We start from the raw sequence: 19,275 nt of genomic DNA, 5'->3' as shown, positions 1-19,275 counted from the left end.
CTTCATGCAGTGAGGACACGTCAGAGAAGATCTGCAGGAGGGGAAGGACACGGTTACATCCATACTGAGAAACAAACACGCTGCAGCAGTTAATTAGTGACTGCATCTGCTTTAGTTTGGAGGATTCTGGTATTTGGATGGACATGCAAGCAGAAACTGAAGGAACTGTGACTCCAAGCCCAACTTTGTATGACCCTTACGATAAAAGCCGGACCATCAGAGACATCTTTAAACCAAGAAACTGACTTTGGATGCCAGATCAAATGTACTTTTATTAATGTGTTATGCTGGATGGTGTAAATCAGAATCAGAAACCGATGTATTGTGTTAGCATCTCTTCCCTCAGATCGCTTAAGGGGGAATATGAAGGATCTGTTTCAAGCTGTTTGTGCAAATAACTAGATTTGTTAGAAGATGTTTTCAACTTTAATTGACTGAGTTTATTCAAAAAGCGGGCTGACACACACACATCTGTTTACATATAGATTTAAGAAGCCCACTATAAGACAACGGGTGGGGGCCATATTCAATTATACTTTCTTTCGGGCGGTGGTGGCGAAGTCCATAGGGGCTTGGCCTGGGAACTGGAAGGTCACCAGTTCAAGTCCCCGAAAGACCAAGTGCCACCGTGGTGTCCCTGAGCAAGACACTGGTTACCTACACTGCTCCCCGGGCGCCGTACATAATGGCAGCCCACTGCTCCTAACACTAGGATGGGTCAAATGCAGAGACCGCATTTCGTTGTCCTAGTACTTGTACTCTGTGCAATGACAATAAAGTTGAATCTTCATCTTCATCTTCATCTTAATGGGCTGAGGGCCGACTCAAAATGGACAAAGGGCCGCAGGTTGGGCACGACTGCAGTAAGAGGAATGAAGTTGTAGAAGAAAAGGACCAACAATATAACTATTTTAAAACTAACATTAAAAATAAAGGGAAATAAAAACTCTAAATGTAATAATGTCACGCATAGTGTCTAAGGGGGGGGTTTCACCAGCATCCAGCCGAGGGGAGAGGATGCGCTAAAATGACGACTCGTCTCTGAGTTTTATTCCTCTACCTCTTTATGTTACGCACGCGTGTCATACAACAACACAAGAGTTGAATCTGCTCCCGATGAAGTCTGGCAGTGAAGCAGACGTCTTGATCTGATTACGACTGAACACGGTGTTCCACACAAAACCTCCTCATCTGATTGTGAGAACGGGTGACGTAACCCATGAGAATGAAACGTGTGTGTGTGTGAGTGAGTGTGTGTGGCGGGGTAATGAGTAGAAGAAGCCCCCGGGTGATGGTGGGTATAAAGGGGAAGAGGTTTCCTTCTGGTTGCATCACTTTCTGCAGCGCTGCTATAAAGGCGAGGTGGGGGACGGAGATCTTTAACTTCAGGTGTGAACACATATCTGTTTACAGTCTCTATCATGTTTAACTACGCTGTATTTTATTCCACTTTACAGCATTTCATTTGACATTTTAGTTTATTTAATCTGAATTATTAAAGCAAGACCCGCCTTTTTAAAGAGGCTTTCAATGGAATTCTATTACTCCTTATATTCCAGTGTTTATTGACTCACAGTCTTAAGCAGTATTGTTCTTATTGCTGTACTCTGTGTGACCTTTTGTGTATGAAAAGCGCTATATAAATGAAGTTTGATTGGATATATTAATTATAATTCGATGCCATTGCCCCCCCCAGCACTAGATTTGAATTATCTGACATTATTATAATTATTTGTTTTGATGACTTCAGTTTATTGTATGTTGCACTAAAGAAGAAGCCGGGAGCTTATGATGACAATAAGGCTTTAGAAGAAATAGCAATTGTGAAAATAAACTGTAAAAGTAGAAGTACACAGATCTTGAGTAAAAGTAGAAGTACTCAGATCTTGAGTAAAAGTAGAAGTACTCAGGTCTTGTACTTGAGTAAAAGTAGAAGTACTCAGATCTTGTACTTGAGTAAAGTAGAAGTACTCAGATCTTGTACTTGAGTAAAGTAGAAGTACTCAGGTCTTGTACTTGAGTAAAGTAGAAGTACTCAGGTCTTGTACTTGAGTAAAAGTAGAAGTACTCAGGTCTTGTACTTGAGTAAAGTAGAAGTACTCAGATCTTGTTCTTGAGTAAAGTAGAAGTACTCAGGTCTTGTACTTGAGTAAAGTAGAAGTACTCAGGTCTTGTACTTGAGTAAAAGTAGAAGTACTCAGGTCTTGTACTTGAGTAAAGTAGAAGTACTCAGATCTTGTACTTGAGTAAAGTAGAAGTACTCAGGTCTTGTACTTGAGTAAAGTAGAAGTACTCAGGTCTTGTACTTGAGTAAAAGTAGAAGTACTCAGATCTTGTACTTGAGTAAAGTAGAAGTACTCAGGTCTTGTACTTGAGTAAAGTAGAAGTACTCAGGTCTTGTACTTGAGTAAAAGTAGAAGTACTCAGATCTTGTACTTGAGTAAAGTAGAAGTACTCAGGTCTTGTACTTGAGTAAAAGTAGAAGTACTCAGATCTTGTACTTGAGTAAAGTAGAAGTACTCAGATCTTGTTCTTGAGTAAAGTAGAAGTACTCAGGTCTTGTACTTGAGTAAAGTAGAAGTACTCAGGTCTTGTACTTGAGTAAAAGTAGAAGTACTCAGGTCTTGTACTTGAGTAAAGTAGAAGTACTCAGATCTTGTACTTGAGTAAAGTAGAAGTACTCAGGTCTTGTACTTGAGTAAAGTAGAAGTACTCAGATCTTGTACTTGAGTAAAGTAGAAGTACTCAGGTCTTGTACTTGAGTAAAAGTAGAAGTACTCAGGTCTTGTACTTGAGTAAAGTAGAAGTACCAGAGTGTAGGAATACTCTGTCACAGTGAAAGTATTCTAAATGTTCCTCCAGTGAAAGTAGAAAGTACTCTCATCTAAATGTACTTAAAGTAGCGACAGTAAAAGTAGTCATTGTCTGATTGGTCCATTTCAGAATAATATCTCTGATATGTTTTATAATGATTGATCATTAAAGTGTTCTCAGAGCTGGTAAAGGTGCAGCTAGTTTGAATGGCTTTGTATACTGCAGGGTAGCTGCTGGATTTACTGCAGGTGAACTACAGTCTGATTTAAGGGAGATTATATTTACCATCATTAATCTTAATCTGCCTAGCAACTAAAGGTGTTAAATACATGTAGAGGAGTAAAAGTACACAGTAGCATAAAATACAAGTACCTGAAAATTGTATCTATGTACAGTACTTGAGTAAATGTACTATTTTCCACCTCTGACGAGATGTCCTGTGGATCCTGAGCAGAGGAAAGCTCTACTGAATGATGGCCTTTTTCCCAGATCACTGGAAAAGTCCAGATGTGGACTTACAACAGTTTTCCATCTTAATTAGACGTGCTGAATTAATCCCAATCAGGAGGAACTTATTCCAGTTAGATAATCGTCTGAACAATGAGACGGAGAAGTCAATGGGTTGATTGCTGGAGCTGTCCTGCAACTGAATTAAATCCTTCGTCCACTATTAGAGGGAACTCAAGCTGGATTTCCTGGATAAAGCTCTCTGTAAATACACAATAACAATGACATTCACCCAACAATCCAGAGTTATTCCTGTAAAGGCATTGAATTAATGAAGGAAAAATCCCTTGCTCTTCTTCTAACATTGTGAAACTTTGGATTTTAATGCAATATTCTGAATAAAACTTCTTTGGATGAACAGATTGAGACTCATATTTTCATTTTATATCATAATAACTGGGACCTAATGTCGTAACTCTGAATGACTTTTTTATCTCTTCCACTATCGGCATGATGGTGTAAATCTGCCGTGGAATAACTCTATTAATGACACGTGTGTTTCACCGCTGCAGCTGTGACATAAAAGGATAATAGACCTTCGTGTCGCAGCAGTAAAGCAAAGGGTGTGAGCGCTCGGGGAAATCTCACATAAAGAAGAATCATGTTTCCAACATCTTAACGCACATACAGGGACAATATTTTGATTAAAACAGGGAAATTAATTGACTCGTTACACATGGTGTCATAAACTCGTCTTGTAAATACTCCCCGTCCTTTTCTTTATTATCGAAACTCCCCGATCTGACCCCGAACGACTTTCACACCACACCCTACCAAGGGAAATCAAGCCTGAGATGAACTGTTTTAAAAAAGCAGAGGTGGGAAAAGTATTCAGATTCTGTACTTGAGTCAAAGTGGTGATGCCACACTGTAGACATACTACATTTCAACCAAAAGTCCTGCATCAACAATGGCACGATTAGGAAAATGTACTTTAAGTATGTATTCTCTGTTAACCCACTCTTGTTTTTCAGTGACTTAAATATAACGATGGTTTAATTTACGCCAAATAATCACATTTTAAAAGTGTTGTGTGTCGAAATCTGAAGTCAAAGAGTAGCAAGTAAATAAATCAGTAAAAGGTCGAGTAAAAACAACGTTTGCTTTCAAAATCTAAAGTCGAGAAGAAGTATAAAGTAGTAAAGCATGAATATATTTGGGTAAAGTACAAGTACCTCAACAAGTACAGTATTTGAGTACATGTACTTACTTTCCACCCCTGTTGAAATGTAATCGAATCCACTCATTTGAGGATTTAAATGAACTTAACACGTAATTATTCTGCTAACTCAAATGTAAATTGTGAAGTATATACTGTATTGATAGGCTGGACAAGCATGATGTACAACACCTTCCATTCTGTGTATTTATACTGTGTATTCAATCAGGGTATCTATCCTTGTACAGTATATTATGTACTTTATTTTTTTCTCATTCATGCACAATGTCTTATCTTTGCTGCTGTGATGGAAACAATTCCCAAATTAGGATGAATAAAGTATATCCTATCTTATCTTGTGTATTTCTTATATAAAACAGCACCTGACGGACCCAGCGGGTGAGGAAAAGGGAGGAGGGGGGGAGTGAATAAAGCTCTATTCAAACCAGCCCAGCTGACACTGGCTCTGAGTGGATGTCTCCCTCTTGGCAGAGCAGAATGGCCGCCCTACGGATGTCTTATTCTCGCCAGGAAACAGTGAGGGTTACTGCACTCCATGCATACAAATCACACTCAGCTGCCACTAAAACATAGATGTGCCCCGCTCTGCTGGAAAACACTTAAAGAAGAGAAAGAGGAGCAGAGGAAGAGGTGATATTCTGGTGACGCTCTAATGGAGGGAGAGTGCAAAGGTTGAAAGGGAATGTATTGGGATGCAGCCATGCTGAAGAGACTCCGGGCTTCACTGCCAAACATTGCTAGAGCTATGGGTTTTCCACAGTGACGCAGATCTCTTTATCTATTAAACTCATTCCAAAGAGGGGAAATTAAAACAACTAAAAGTCTTGAAAGATTCCAGATATAAACACCACTTTAATAATAAATGGAGAAATGAATGGGATCTCCAGAAGTCAAAAGCTAATGTTGGGCTATAAAGGAGCTACAGCACGGTCACATGACTTCAGGTCACCACCGCTAAGCTAAAGGTGGCTAATGTTGGGCTATAAAGGAACTACAGCACGGTCACATGACTTCAGGTCACCACCGCTAAGCTAAAGGTGGCTAATGTTGGGCTATAAAGGAACTACAGCACGGTCACATGACTTCACGTCACCACCGCTAAGCTAAAGGCGGCTAATGTTGGGCTATAAAGGAACTACAGCACGGTCACATGACTTCACGTCACCACCACTAAGCTAAAGGCGGCTAATGTTGGGCTATAAAGGAACTACAGCACGGTCACATGAGTTTCAAGTTTCAAGGTTTTATTGGTCATATGCACAGCATATACAGCGTATATGTTGGCAATGAAAATATTATATCCCATGCTCCTCCAACAACTCAACATACATGGTGTGAATAAGATAAATAAAATATATATATATATGTATGTGTGTACTATAAACAGATATGTATGGCAGATGTGTATAATATATATATATATGTATGTGTACTATAAACAGATGTGAGTAGACATTCACAGAGCTCAGGAGTTCATGACTTAATGTGAATAGTTATTTATACACAGTTGAAGGCCTGAGCATCATGAACAGTCCTTGATGTCATAATAACACGGCCACCCACTCATAAGAACTCCCAGTTTAACCCCTGCCTGTAAAGTACCAATTCTATCAATCATAACAAATCAATCCGCGGAGGACGAAGACAAGAGGTCACGACCGATCAGACACGAGGGGCTTCTCAGTTGCACTGCATCTGTAATGTGATACGCTCCCGGCTTCACTGTAATGAACAACGCTTGACAGACATTTTATTACCCTGCAGCCTGTAACTCAGACACAGATCACAATCTTTGATCTACTTTCAAATGTACTTATGGCAGACAGAGCAATAGGTGCATAAAGCAGCTGTGATTCATACTGTGCTGAAAGGGACAGCTGCAGCATGTGATACATTCAGATTAAACCACTCTCTCGGCGTGGCGTTGCTCGGACAGTGATTTAACTCGCCTGAACGTGTATAATGGCCATGATGATTGCACAGTGACAAACCGTGCTATTACAAGGATATCTCTCTGCTCCGTCAACTCTGGAGGCTGCATCACATTGGACACTGCATTGTTAAGCGCTGCACAGGAAGCGGTGGAGGAACAGAGAGGACAGGAGGCAGCAAGGGTTTGTTAAAAGTCCAATTCCAGCAGTGATTAAACACACATCTTCCATTTAACATCTCTGGCTTCTTTTCGACACCGGCCCTCGATTCGGGCTCGTTGCCCCATCCTGTTATGTCGTTTCTGTCACGTCGGTCTTTTGCTGTGGACACTTGTGTGTGAATTTCAACCATGTAGAATTGTCTAAAATCGCATGTGGCTCCCGTGCCCTCACAGGGAATCACAATCACCGTTGTTAGCTCGCTCGCTAGCAACATTATCGTTGGTGGTACCAAATCATTACAGACTGCTCAATTAACCAGATAGAGGAACAGTGGCTTCTTCCAGACACTAGTATAGGGGGAAACAATACATGTATGGCACTTTTATTGAGTAGTTCTCTGTCTACTGGAGCAAATGTAATTCTGGTTACGGGGTTAGGGTTATGCTAGCTAGGAACATTATCGTTAGCGGTAGCAAAACATTACAGACTACGAAATGAACCCATTAGAATCAACGGTGGCTTCTTCTAACACTATGACTGCGGAATGTGCATCAAATGAAAACAATTCTGGAGAAAAAAAAACAATTTATGAGAAAAAACACAACAGTTCTGAGAAAGGTCAAAAATCAGTGAACATTTCAAACAATCTGAAAAAAATCAAAATTCCAGAAATGTCCAAAATCTGTGAAAATAATGAATTCTGAGAAAAGAGTCAAAATTCAAAAAAGAGTCAAAATAGAATAACATATCCACATGTACAACTTTGACTTCTACTGAGCTTTTTTCATCGTAGCACTTGAGCTGCCTAGCCAAGATGGCAGTCGTTGAGTTGGAGAAGTGTTCAGACAACCACACTCCGCTATGAGAACATCTGGGTACTCAGAGTGTATATGCAAAAGAGAAGTACACACAATGAGACACAGCACTTCTCTATAAGCTAGAGTCCCTCTTTAGAGTTTGTGCTTAGTCATGTTTATATTCCCTCAGTCTCCCTGGCTAGTGTTTAAGTAAGAAGAACACTTTTTGCCACCTGCCAAAGTCTGCAGCTTCCTGCCTGACACACCCAAAGTGTTCCAGCTGAGACATTTGACAGAGAGGCTGGTAATTAAGAGAAGCTCCCTGACAGATGAATTACTGGCACTCACACTGAGATGCCAATATTCGGAGGAATTGGCAGATGGGAGGATGGTGCGGAACAACAAGATATCAGCAGTTCAGTCTGGAGGGAAGGATTTTAGAAAGTGTCTCATTCAGAGATGGATCGAACTAAATCAGTCAGTGGTTTATGGATGCAGATCCACCCAGATAGTGTTAGTGTGGCATCTACATTTTAAACCGACCGGATAAAAGAGAATCACAGATTGCAAACCCATCGCTACGCAAAGCTGTGAATAATTAACCATGAAGTTTATAGCATGACCATGACTGCAGTGCATACTACTTCCCTTTCTTTATGCCAAAACCCACACAGATTTTTGGAAAGATAAACTCGACGACGCTCCTCTCGCTGTGGGCCGCAGCTGACAGATGTATTATGTATCACGTCAGAAATGGTCTTCCTCTTTGTGATGACTGATTGATGGGAGTCATGAGGACATGCAGCTGCATTACACATGTTGGTTACACAGAGAGGGGCACAGACTTAGCTGCACAGTTGCCAGCAGTAACCAGTTGAATAAAAAAAACTCTTTGTGATGCGACATCCACCAGACAGACTCTCAGCGTTTTACAATGGTAAATACTAGAACACTGGCACAGCTGACAACCCTAATTGCGGTATTTCACCAGGCAGAAATAAAGTAAGCACTCTAAATAAGTATGTGTAGTAAAGGGATTTAGTCAGGGTACTGAGGCCGTTTTTATCAGACCTTTTAGTGTTACTACTTGTGCCTGCTTGGTAATTATTTGAAGCAAGTGGATATTTACTAAGCTTCTAGCCGGACAGCTGTGTCTCTGAATAAAGTCATATTAAAATCACAGAGCAACACTGTGGGGGTATATCACTATTATAGGACATAAAGGGAGAGTACTCTTGGACATGTGTTTGAATTCCAGTTGTTGTGTTAAAACCACCTCAGAACAATAGAGCTGAACAAAAGACACGAGACATTTAATGACACGGTTTAATTTATATAGATGTTATGGAACAGCCAACATCAAGTTAGACAGTCAGTGTGTGTGTGTGTGTGTGTGTGTGTGTGTGTGTGTGTGTGTGTGTGTGTGTGTGTGTGTGTGTGTGTGTGTGTGTGTGTGTGTGTGTGTGTGTGTGTGTGTGTGTGTGTGTGTGTTAATAGAGGAGACTCACTTGTACTGTGCCTGGAAATGTTCCTGGACGAAGCTGTGCTGGAGTCTGGACTCAGGACACAGAACGTCCTCAGCCCCACAGAGACCCTGCAGAGAAATGAAACCCCGTCAACACAGAGAGACACACAGCGGTAGATAGCGGATTCAGAACCAGAATATATTATTTATTCTGGGGGTGGGTGAGGGGAATTGGGTTTGGTGACAGTTGCTCTTTTATGAATAAAACATTAATCAAATTAAATATCATCAAATACATCTGTTGAAAAAAAGACAGCTGAAAAAAACTGATTCTCATAAAAATGTCTAAATTCTGAATAAGGTCAAGATTTTGTAAAGAAAGTCATAAATCTGAAAAAAAATGGGAGAAAAAAGTCAGAATTCTGAAAGTGTTAAAAAATCTGAAAAAAAAAATCCAATTTCTGAAAAAAGTATAAATCTAAAAACAAAATCGAATCTTAAGACTGAGACTCACACTGTATCAAGTGGCAGGGCAGCAATAACCCCCCCCAAATCCCACAAAGGCAGCTTTAGCACTTTTCCTCAGTAATGAAGTGATAATCAAAAGTGGCGAACAGCACCAACCCAAACAGAAACTCCCCAGGGAGCCATCTCTCACTTTCATCTACTCCTACAACAGAGAGGAGTCTGGCCTTGGACAAAGATAAAAACAAACTAACAGAACTGATCACCGAGAGGCAAGGTCACAAAGTAAATGAGTGGGACGGCACACACATCCACACCCACACCCACACACACACACACACACACACACACACACACACACACACACACACACACACACACACACACACACACACACACACACACACACACACACACACACACACACAGCTATGTGTTAATGACACAGAACTAAGTGAACAGCAGTCTGCTTCAGCACAATACAGTCCTTTTGTTAAGGACCTTCATGATGTCACTTCACGTGGAATAATACATGTTTAACTTGGTAATACGTGTTGTGAGATAACTTTGGCTGGAAGTTAGCATCTCCCTGGTTCCATCAATAAAAAGCCAATGGGATTTTTCCATTGGCTTTTGGTTTATTGTAGAAAATAATCTCTGTGTCAAACCAACGTTTATGATACTTACACGTTTTCTTCAACAGGATAATCTCCACAGATTATCAGCACTTTATGATTTCTGAAGTAAAATGTTGGGCTATAAAGGAACTACAGCACGGTCACATGACTTCACGTCTCCACCGCTAAGCTAAAGGAGGCTAATGTTGGGCTATGAAGGAACTACAGCACGGTCACATGACTTCAGGTCACCACCGCTAAGCTAAAGGAGGCTAATGTTGGGCTATGAAGGAACTACAGCACGGTCACATGACTTCACGTCTCCACCGCTAAGCTAAAGGAGGCTAATGTTGGGCTATGAAGGAACTACAGCACGGTCACATGACTTCACGTCTCCACCGCTGAGCTAAAGGAGGCTAATGTTGGGCTATAAAGGAACTACAGCACGGTCACATGACTTCACGTCACCACCGCTAAGCTAAAGGAGGCTAATGTTGGGCTATAAAGGAACTACAGCACGGTCACATGACTTCACGTCACCACCGCTAAGCTAAAGGAAGGAACTCTCTATCTAGAATTAGTGAATAAGAAGTGAATAAGTGTTTTTGTCCACCTATATAATTCATTCAAGAGTGCTAATAGTTATATTTAGCAATCACACTGTATCAGTTCATCTCTGTACAGTACCCACTCCATTTCACACCTTATCAGACGTGGAAAACGTCCTGGAAAACATTATTCCGGTCGCCAAGTAGTTCTGCTTAAAAGGCCATAATATGGCACCTTGTTAGCATTTCTCTGCTCTCACGCTATCACCCCCACAATAGCCCGGTGCACAAGTCAGACACTTGAGAATGCATTAAGTCGTCATATCATTTCAGCTGTGCTTACACACTTGGAAAAGCACTTTCCGATTCTTCTCTGTGACACATGCTTTCCCTCCCTTATGACTTCCAGCTCCTGGTCCCATACTGGCTGCCAGTCAGAGCATGACCTCCGCTAACAAGCAGAGCAGAGACGAGGTTTAGAGTTTCTAAAAGGAGAGAGGGTTCATCTGAGAAAATCAGCGTGAGACAGAGACGGAGAGCAGGGTGGTTTTCAGTTCACAGACATTTCTAACCCCGAGTCTATTCTTCTAAGAGCATTTGAGCTTTGCAGAGACGGAGCGCGAGACTGCAACCTGACCGTCCTGCTGCAGCGTGCTTCAACAGACAAGAACAATCATCTCTACCCCCACTATCAGTCTTTGCTTTTTACGTGGATTTCAGGGTTTTCTTATGCTTGGTCCAAAAGAGTGGTGCAGGAATGAGTCCTAAAAGTGGGAAATGAGTTAGCATTTTTACCTAAGTTTGCCTCTCTTGAAGTCAATGTTTTGTTGATGTGTTCTTGTTTAGATATTTGAGTAAATACCCCACAGGTGAATTTAAAAATAGCAGTTGCTAACAAGAATCTGAATGAGATGACTAAATGTCATCACGCCCAACATTAGCCTCCTTTAGCTTAGCGGTGGTGACGTGAAGTCATGTGACCGTGCTGTAGTTCCTTTATAGCCCAACATTAGCCGCCTTTAGCTTAGCGGTGGTGACGTGAAGTCATGTGACCGTGCTGTAGTTCCTTTATAGCCCAACATTAGCCGCCTTTAGCTTAGCGGTGGTGACGTGAAGTCATGTGACCGTGCTGTAGTTCCTTTATAGCCCAACATTAGCCACCTTTAGCTTAGCGGTGGTGACGTGAAGTCATGTGACCGTGCTGTAGTTCTTTTATAGCCCAACATTAGCCGCCTTTAGCTTAGCGGTGGAGACGTGAAGTCATGTGACCGTGCTGTAGTTCCTTTATAGCCCAACATTAGCCGCCTTTAGCTTAGCGGTGGAGACGTGAAGTCATGTGACCGTGCTGTAGTTCCTTTATAGCCCAACATTAGCCGCCTTTAGCTTAGCGGTGGTGACGTGAAGTCATGTGACCGTGCTGTAGTTCCTTTATAGCCCAACATTAGCCACCTTTAGCTTATTGGTGGTGAAGTCATGCAAAGTGTAGTGCTTCCTTTTTACCTAAATGCATCGACATCATGCTCTGAATTCCCCCTCCCTTTTTTCCTGCACACACTTGGTAATGGATTCTTTTGCTATCATCATGCAGAGATAACAAAGCCACTGAGTGCAGACACGGTCGGTCTTATCGCCTCTCAGAAATCCGTGTGAAAAAACTGCAAGGTGTGAGCTGTGTGTTGACAGTGGCTGTGGAGGATGTGGACATTTAAGCTCAGTGAGAAGGTGGGAAATGCACACAGACATCTGATAAAAGCCTCTGTTGTCACAGTGATCATGACCAGATAGAGAAATCCCACGGAGTGAGCTGTGAAGAGACGGTTTGTAAAGTGACCCCGGAAAAACATGTGTCAAGTCCATCGCCAAAGCTACCATGTGTCCGTTTGAAATTGAGATGCTATCTTTGAAATTGGTTGTCAGAAAAATATGGCAACTTCAAACTGATAGAAGAAATAGCAACTAAACAGGCAGGTAACAGATATGAGAAGCTATAAATAGAAGCAGGTCTGACTGGTAGACACCACAGAGGAGGAGGAGAAAATGGGAAAAGCACACACAGTAGTACTCTGCTTTTATACGCACTCACATCTTTTCCTACAAAACCTCCACACCTCATGCATCCTGATATCCTGTTCCGCATTAATGCACCTATTACCATGAGCTTTACCAGCAACATGAATTGGTTACTAAATACGTATATTTTCAGTAAAGACGATGAAATAAAACCCTACAAATTCCATCATCTTCACATATTTTGAGCCATTTGGGAAACTGGGTGTGTTGCAGTGAAAGTTGCTCCATCTATAAATAAAATAAATAATATATATAAATATGAGAAAGACAAATGTGCAATAATGAAAAAAAAGGAATCAAATGAAAATATTATTAACCACTTTTAAAATTCAAAATGTTTTAAATGAAATTAAATTAAATTAAATTAAATGACCACATTTTAAAAAATTAAAATATTCACAACTAATTAAAATCAAATAACTAAATTAAAACATATAAATATGAGAGGAGAAAATGTGCAATACATTTGTTTTAAGTCCAAATAAAACATTTATATAAACCCAAAAAGTTTTTTTTTAAAAAGTGAAAAGTCAATAATTTTGGGGAAATTCAATCTAAAAAAATGATATGTCCAAAAAATAAAATAAATAACCATATTTATATATCAGTAACGTTATTCATGTCGACATTTCTTCCTAAACATAAGGAAGAGTTTCTTCCCAGATAAAAATAAGTCAAATATCATCTAAAGAAGACAAAAGACAGAATTGGCAGCACTTCATCTTCTCATTATCCACAGAGAGCAGAGAGGATGCAAACACAGACGAGCAGCTCAGCTCCGACTCCCTCTTAAACCCGGCTCTGTTGACTCCCGGTCATCTGCACTTCAGAATAAAAGCCTGCACACACACACACACAGATTAACAGCGCACTCTGTCCCAGCCTTTCAATTATTCACCCCGAAAAAATTCATCTCCGTGAGAGGAGCCACTGTAAAGGAACTCAGGCACTTCACTGTGGCGGACATCCAGGAAACATAGCCCCTCTGTCTTTACAGAACACCTGTCTGATGGGAGACTTTAAATGGGAATGGTGGGGGGGGTGAGTTCTCCCAGTAATGGCCCTGATGTGAATTATTTAAACAAGCCGTGGAAACACACAGGGATGGACATGAGCCGAAGAAAGCATTATGGATTGGGACGCAACAGCAGCTAAATCCTGCAGTGATCGTAACAGAGAGGAGAATTACACAGTCCTCTCCTGCTGATGTTCAGGTGTATATCAGTATGTAGAGTCTCTACTTTAAAGAGTCCTCTCCTGCTGATGTTCAGGTGTATATCAGTATGTAGAGTCTCTACTTTAAAGAGTCCTCTCCTGCTGATGTTCAGGTGTATATCAGTATGTAGTGTCTCTACTTTAAAGAGTCCTCTCCTGCTGATGTTCAGGTGTATATCAGTATGTAGAGTCTCTACTTTAAAGAGTCCTCTCCTGCTGATGTTCAGGTGTATATCAGTATGTAGTGTCTCTACTTTAAAGAGTCCTCTCCTGCTGATGTTCAGGTGTATATCAGTATGTAGAGTCTCTACTTTAAAGAGTCCTCTCCTGCTGATGTTCAGGTGTATATCAGTATGTAGAGTCTCTACTTTAAAAAGTCCTCTCCTGCTGATGTTCAGGTGTATATCAGTATGTAGCGTCTCTACTTTAAAGAGTCCTCTCCTGCTGATGTTCAGGTGTATATCAGTATGTAGAGTCTCTACTTTAAAGAGTCCTCTCCTGCTGATGTTCAGGTGTATATCAGTATGTAGCGTCTCTACTTTAAAGAGTCCTCTCCTGCTGATGTTCAGGTGTATATCAGTATGTAGAGTCTCTACTTTAAAGAGTCCTCTCCTGCTGATGTTCAGGTGTATATCAGTAAGTACAGTCTCTACTTTAAAGAGTCCTCTCCTGCTGATGTTCAGGTGTATATCAGTATGTAGTGTCTCTACTTTAAAGAGTCCTCTCCTGCTGATGTTCAGGTGTATATCAGTATGTAGTGTCTCTACTTTAAAGAGTCCTCTCATGCTGATGTTCAGGTGTATATCAGTATGTAGAGTCTCTACTTTAAAGAGTCCTCTCAGAGAAAGTCAGAAGTGTCACACAGAAAGCAGAACATACTCAGTTAAAGTACTTCACCATTGTACTAAAGTATAGTACTTGAGTACATGTGCTACTCTACCTTCCTTCACACACTCTGGATGTGTGTGAGAGTATCAATACAGTCAGATGGGGGTAGAGTGAGTGAAAAGAGAGTGTTATTGAGTGAGTCGGAGTAGTACACACTGCTGACAAACAGATAAATAATGGACCTTCAGCACGGCCTCCTCCTCTATAAATAGTCCCGATGATACTGACGGTGGAAGCTTTTCTCTCTGACCCTTCGGTCCGTTATTCCCCTGGGTGATCCCTCTGTTTGGGGTGCATTTTTGTGAATGTGAATATGCAATGCACCTAGACCTTGTTGCATGGACTCAAAGTGACCTCAGAGTTGTAGCTGACTGACTGCTGCACGTTCAGAGCAGTTATAGTTTGCCGGTTCAGCTTCTGCTCAGTTTAAACTGACAGGACGGAGAGTAGAGAGGCTCTGCAGCAGGTCACTGAACCTTTAGCTGCCAGCAAGATCTCTGGTGTTTTATACATGTGACCTGGCTTAAAATCAGCTACATTGAACACATTTTGACTTTTGACTACACCACTCAGAAAAGTGCTACAATACTGACTAAATTCCACGTTTTTAAGACCAAATCCTGCACCTCTCTCTATCTATCTGCTTGCCTGAGTGCAGGGCCCTAATGAAACAGAACAGAGGCAGTGAAACACACAGAGGGGGAAGAAAAATGGATCAGACAGTCACTGTGACAGGAGCAAAGACGAGAGGAAGCAAAGATGGGGAGCTGGTCAGGAGGGAGGCACGGAAATGTCTTGATGCACTGTCAACTGTGTGGGGAAGAGAAACAAGTCAGTGGCAAATATTTCCTATTTTTGGAGGGGGTTTTGATGTGAATGAGTCATGTTTTCAAACGCAATTGAAGTTAGGAATATGGCGTCTCGTTGACGAAAGGCTTTGTTAACCGACCAAATGATCTGACCTCCGGCAGAAAGGAAGACACCACAGTACACAGATTTAAACCATAATAACATTGTCAGCTGGTTTCTCTGACCCTCTCTCTGTCTCGGCGGCTAGTTACCCACAGTTGGAACTTCATTACCTGCCGAGCTCTCTTTGCCCGACTGGGTTTCTGTCTAAAAAATGCACTGGAGAGCTTCGTATTGCTCACAGGTAAAATTGGGAGATTGAGTGGCTGTCTTACAGCTTGTTCAGGATTGTCTTTGCACCAATGCATGCTGGGATAGGCTCCAGCTCTCAGCTCGGTTGTCTCAAATAGGAAATGGTGATGAGAATGGATCAGGGTCAACACTGAATTTGAGAGAATAAGAACGATGTGTTTCTGATACAACAACATGTGAGCTTAGAGACTGCACTGGACAAAATGCTTTTTGCTTGAAATAAGTAAAACGAATCTGCCAATAGAACAAGAAAACATTCACTTGGTAAGATCTCTTTAAGTAAAACAAGACATATAGATAATTGGTATCTTTTAATAAGCTGGGAAACTCATTTTGAGCCAGAATTTTTATTTTGTGTCACAAAAAATAGTATTTCCCCTGAAAAGTAGAATGTCCTCCCCTTTAATTCAGGCGCATTCATCTTATTTCAGGTTATATAATAGTGACACTTCACTGAATTCAAGAGCAGTTAACTTTTCTTAGCCTCGATACCAGCTATACTGACGCAGATCTCTCCAACCTATCACTCCAAATAAGATAAGTAACAATGAAAAGAAATCTTTAATCAAACAGTTTATTTTCTTACCAGCTGTGTTGAATCCAGGAGCTCAACATTCACCACTCGCACGGAATCAAGCTGAGTTATTAAAGCATTCTGTTACTTTGGATTGTTCGAATTAAAACAAGTGTTAACAAGAGATGTTGCCGGACTTTGTGCTAAGCTAAGCTAAGTGGTTGCTAGCTGTAGCTTCAGCAAGATGGCAAAAAAAAAGTGTATTTCCTAAATTCTGGAGCTAATCCCTTAGGCGACATTTCGTTGTCTTAGTACTTCAACTCTGTGCAATGACAGTAAAGTGTAATCTTAATCTTTAGTATTTATCTGTGAAAGATCTTGATTTACATTAAAAACTGTGACTTTCCGGTATCATTTTTTTAAATGACCCAAATTGTACCCCTTATAGTTGAATATGAGCAACAATCAGACCGTGATAGCATCAACTTTTATGTGGTAGAATAAAATCTCTTCAGCTTGTGTTAACCTGAGACCTTATTTCAGGCTAACAACCAAAAACACAATCAGAAAACCATTGACTTCCAGACGAGGGGCCAAGAAGTGCTAAAACGCTGACTAATGCCAGGGTTACTTACTCCCTCTGCTTCTCGACCTAGGACTATGGTGACACAAATACAAACACGTCAGAGACTCACAGAAGCCTCTTTAACCGGCTACAGAGGCAGAGTTTTAAAGTCCATCACAAACTAAATGAAACCCGTAAAAACCGGTGTAATATTGTAGAAATACAAACTTTAATTTCTTTGGTTTTTGATGCAATCTCTGTCTCTCAACGGGCATTTGCTGAGTGATAATTATTGCTTTTTAAAAAACCCATTAATTCTCACAGGCAGATTCAATTTACCTCGAGATAACACATTAAAAGTGGACCGGGTGTGACTGATAGGCGTCCTCGCTTAAATCATTCCTATCAACGACTGTTTAAATCATTCCCGTCCGCCGGGTTTCAGGCAATTGAGTCTCTGGAAAGCCTCCACTCAGCAAATGTGAATCACTTAATTTGTTTTGGGTCGGTGCCGTCTGCCAATCAGGCCCAGCAGGGTGGGGAATAATGTGTGTGTGTGAGGGCATTCTCTTGATCAAATTACAAATCAGGCTGCTTTAACTCTATATCTCTGCAAAACAAGACGCTTTGTTCTTCTCCTCAGGCAAAGCACGTTTGAAGACCAATCCATGAATGACTTTTCAGAAGCTTTTTGCTGTTAAACTTTTAACTGTCGGATATTTAACTCGTGAAGCATTTAGACCCGTGTAGCCTCTCTGAGAAAGAATCCCAGAATGCAAATCATACTTTTATTTCAAGTGATTTTTGGGCAGGGCTCCCTGCAGAGAAAGAGTGCAGTACATAGACTCCGACTGCTCCAGACAAAACAGTGCATCAAATCAGGAATAAAGAACTGTTTTTAAGGAAATACATGCAGCTTAATTGTGTCTGTGCCACAGCGAGCGAACAGAAGTCAACGAAACCAACTCTGTGTTTCAGGAAGCGGCTTCGATTTTCACTTCCACGCTTCACAAATACTCATTTAGAGGAACAGATTAAGTTCATTTTAGACTCAAACTGTTTCTAAAACAAGAGGAAACGAGGGGGAAGTGGCTTTTTAATGTCCAGCAGGTCTTCTCTCTTGCACGTCTGATGTATTTTTATAACTCTTATTGCGTCTCAAATGCTTCAATACAGCGCAGTGTTCAGATATACATTACCCTCTCCTAATAACAGGTGCTAAAAGAAGGTAAACTTCAGGGCTACCGGATTTTTCTGCAGAAGAATTTTAAAGAACAGCTCCTTTGTTTCAGGAAGCGACCTCGAATCTAACTTACAGGCCAGACAGAAGGATTCATTTAAATACCCAAGTTAAGTTAATTTAGGGACTTAATCTACACCGTGCTGCAAGTTCTGGGTCTGGAAAATGGCTTTTTAATATCCCACAGTGTCTTCATTTCTTCTTTCTTGCATTACTTTCACTCCACTTTATGTCTTTTCCGTTTAGGTCTGAAGTATATTGTCGGAGGAGCCTTTTGTGCATATAACAAACACAACCTCTGAAACTCAGCAGTCCTATTGAATACAGAATGAAGGGTATTAAATGACTTAGAGATTTAGAGTATGCAATAAAGCAGGGTATCCTTCAGGGCGTGGCTATGTTGTGATTGACTGGTGGCATTGGTGTTTGGAAATTAAACTTCTCCCTGTTACAGAGTTTTCTCAGTTCATGAAAGAACATGTGTTGGTCTCCTTAAACGTCTTCTTTGTTTTCTCGTGCCGCATTTGGTTTCTTAAAACCAAGACGAATCCCAAACTTGCTCTTCAAAACACTAATCCACCAGCCAACGGATGACGTCAAAATGATTACATCCACTTCTTACAGACTATGGTCCACACACAGACAACTCTGAGGGCCATTAGCCACAGAGCGCTGATCTGGGTCGGAGGTTAAAGACGACCTCAAACACAAAGTGGACATATTCAGACCCTGCCCTCGCTGCTTATCCAGCTGGCTGGCTCCGAGCCACAGGAAACCATTTCAGCTTGTCATGGCAGCCAGAATCAAAGGCAGAACGGAGAGGAAACACACACACACACACACACACACACACACACACACACACACACACACACACACACACACACACACACACACACACACACACACACACACACACACACACACACACACACACACACACACACACACACACACACACACACACACACACACACACAGCAGAAAACATACAAGAAGAATCAAAACAGAGCCATTCCCATCCTGAGCAGTCCTGACCGCACAGTGAGCATTGCATTTATGGGGCATGTACCACTAAAGGAGTGAAAAGAAATGTCTGAAACCTCGGTACGGTGTCTGGGTCACTGTCTGGATTT

The 19,275-nt window shown here is 41.2% G+C and overlaps 1 protein-coding gene across 1 annotated transcript in view; it reads right to left on the bottom strand.

The window, feature by feature from the left end:
* Positions 1 to 19,275, bottom strand: part of usp43b (ubiquitin specific peptidase 43b) — a 63,608-nt gene that overhangs the window by 28,084 nt on the left and 16,249 nt on the right. Inside the window, 2 exon segments of the mRNA XM_063902965.1 lie at positions 1 to 31; positions 8,900 to 8,985. The exon segment at positions 1 to 31 is cut by the window's left edge and continues 62 nt beyond it. Of these exon segments, the coding sequence (XP_063759035.1) occupies positions 1 to 31; positions 8,900 to 8,985 (117 nt within the window).

The sequence above is a fragment of the Eleginops maclovinus genome, chromosome 16 (genome assembly GCF_036324505.1).
Source record: "Eleginops maclovinus isolate JMC-PN-2008 ecotype Puerto Natales chromosome 16, JC_Emac_rtc_rv5, whole genome shotgun sequence".
NCBI lineage: Eukaryota > Metazoa > Chordata > Actinopteri > Perciformes > Eleginopidae > Eleginops > Eleginops maclovinus.
This window is presented reverse-complemented; position numbering and strand designations above follow the sequence as displayed.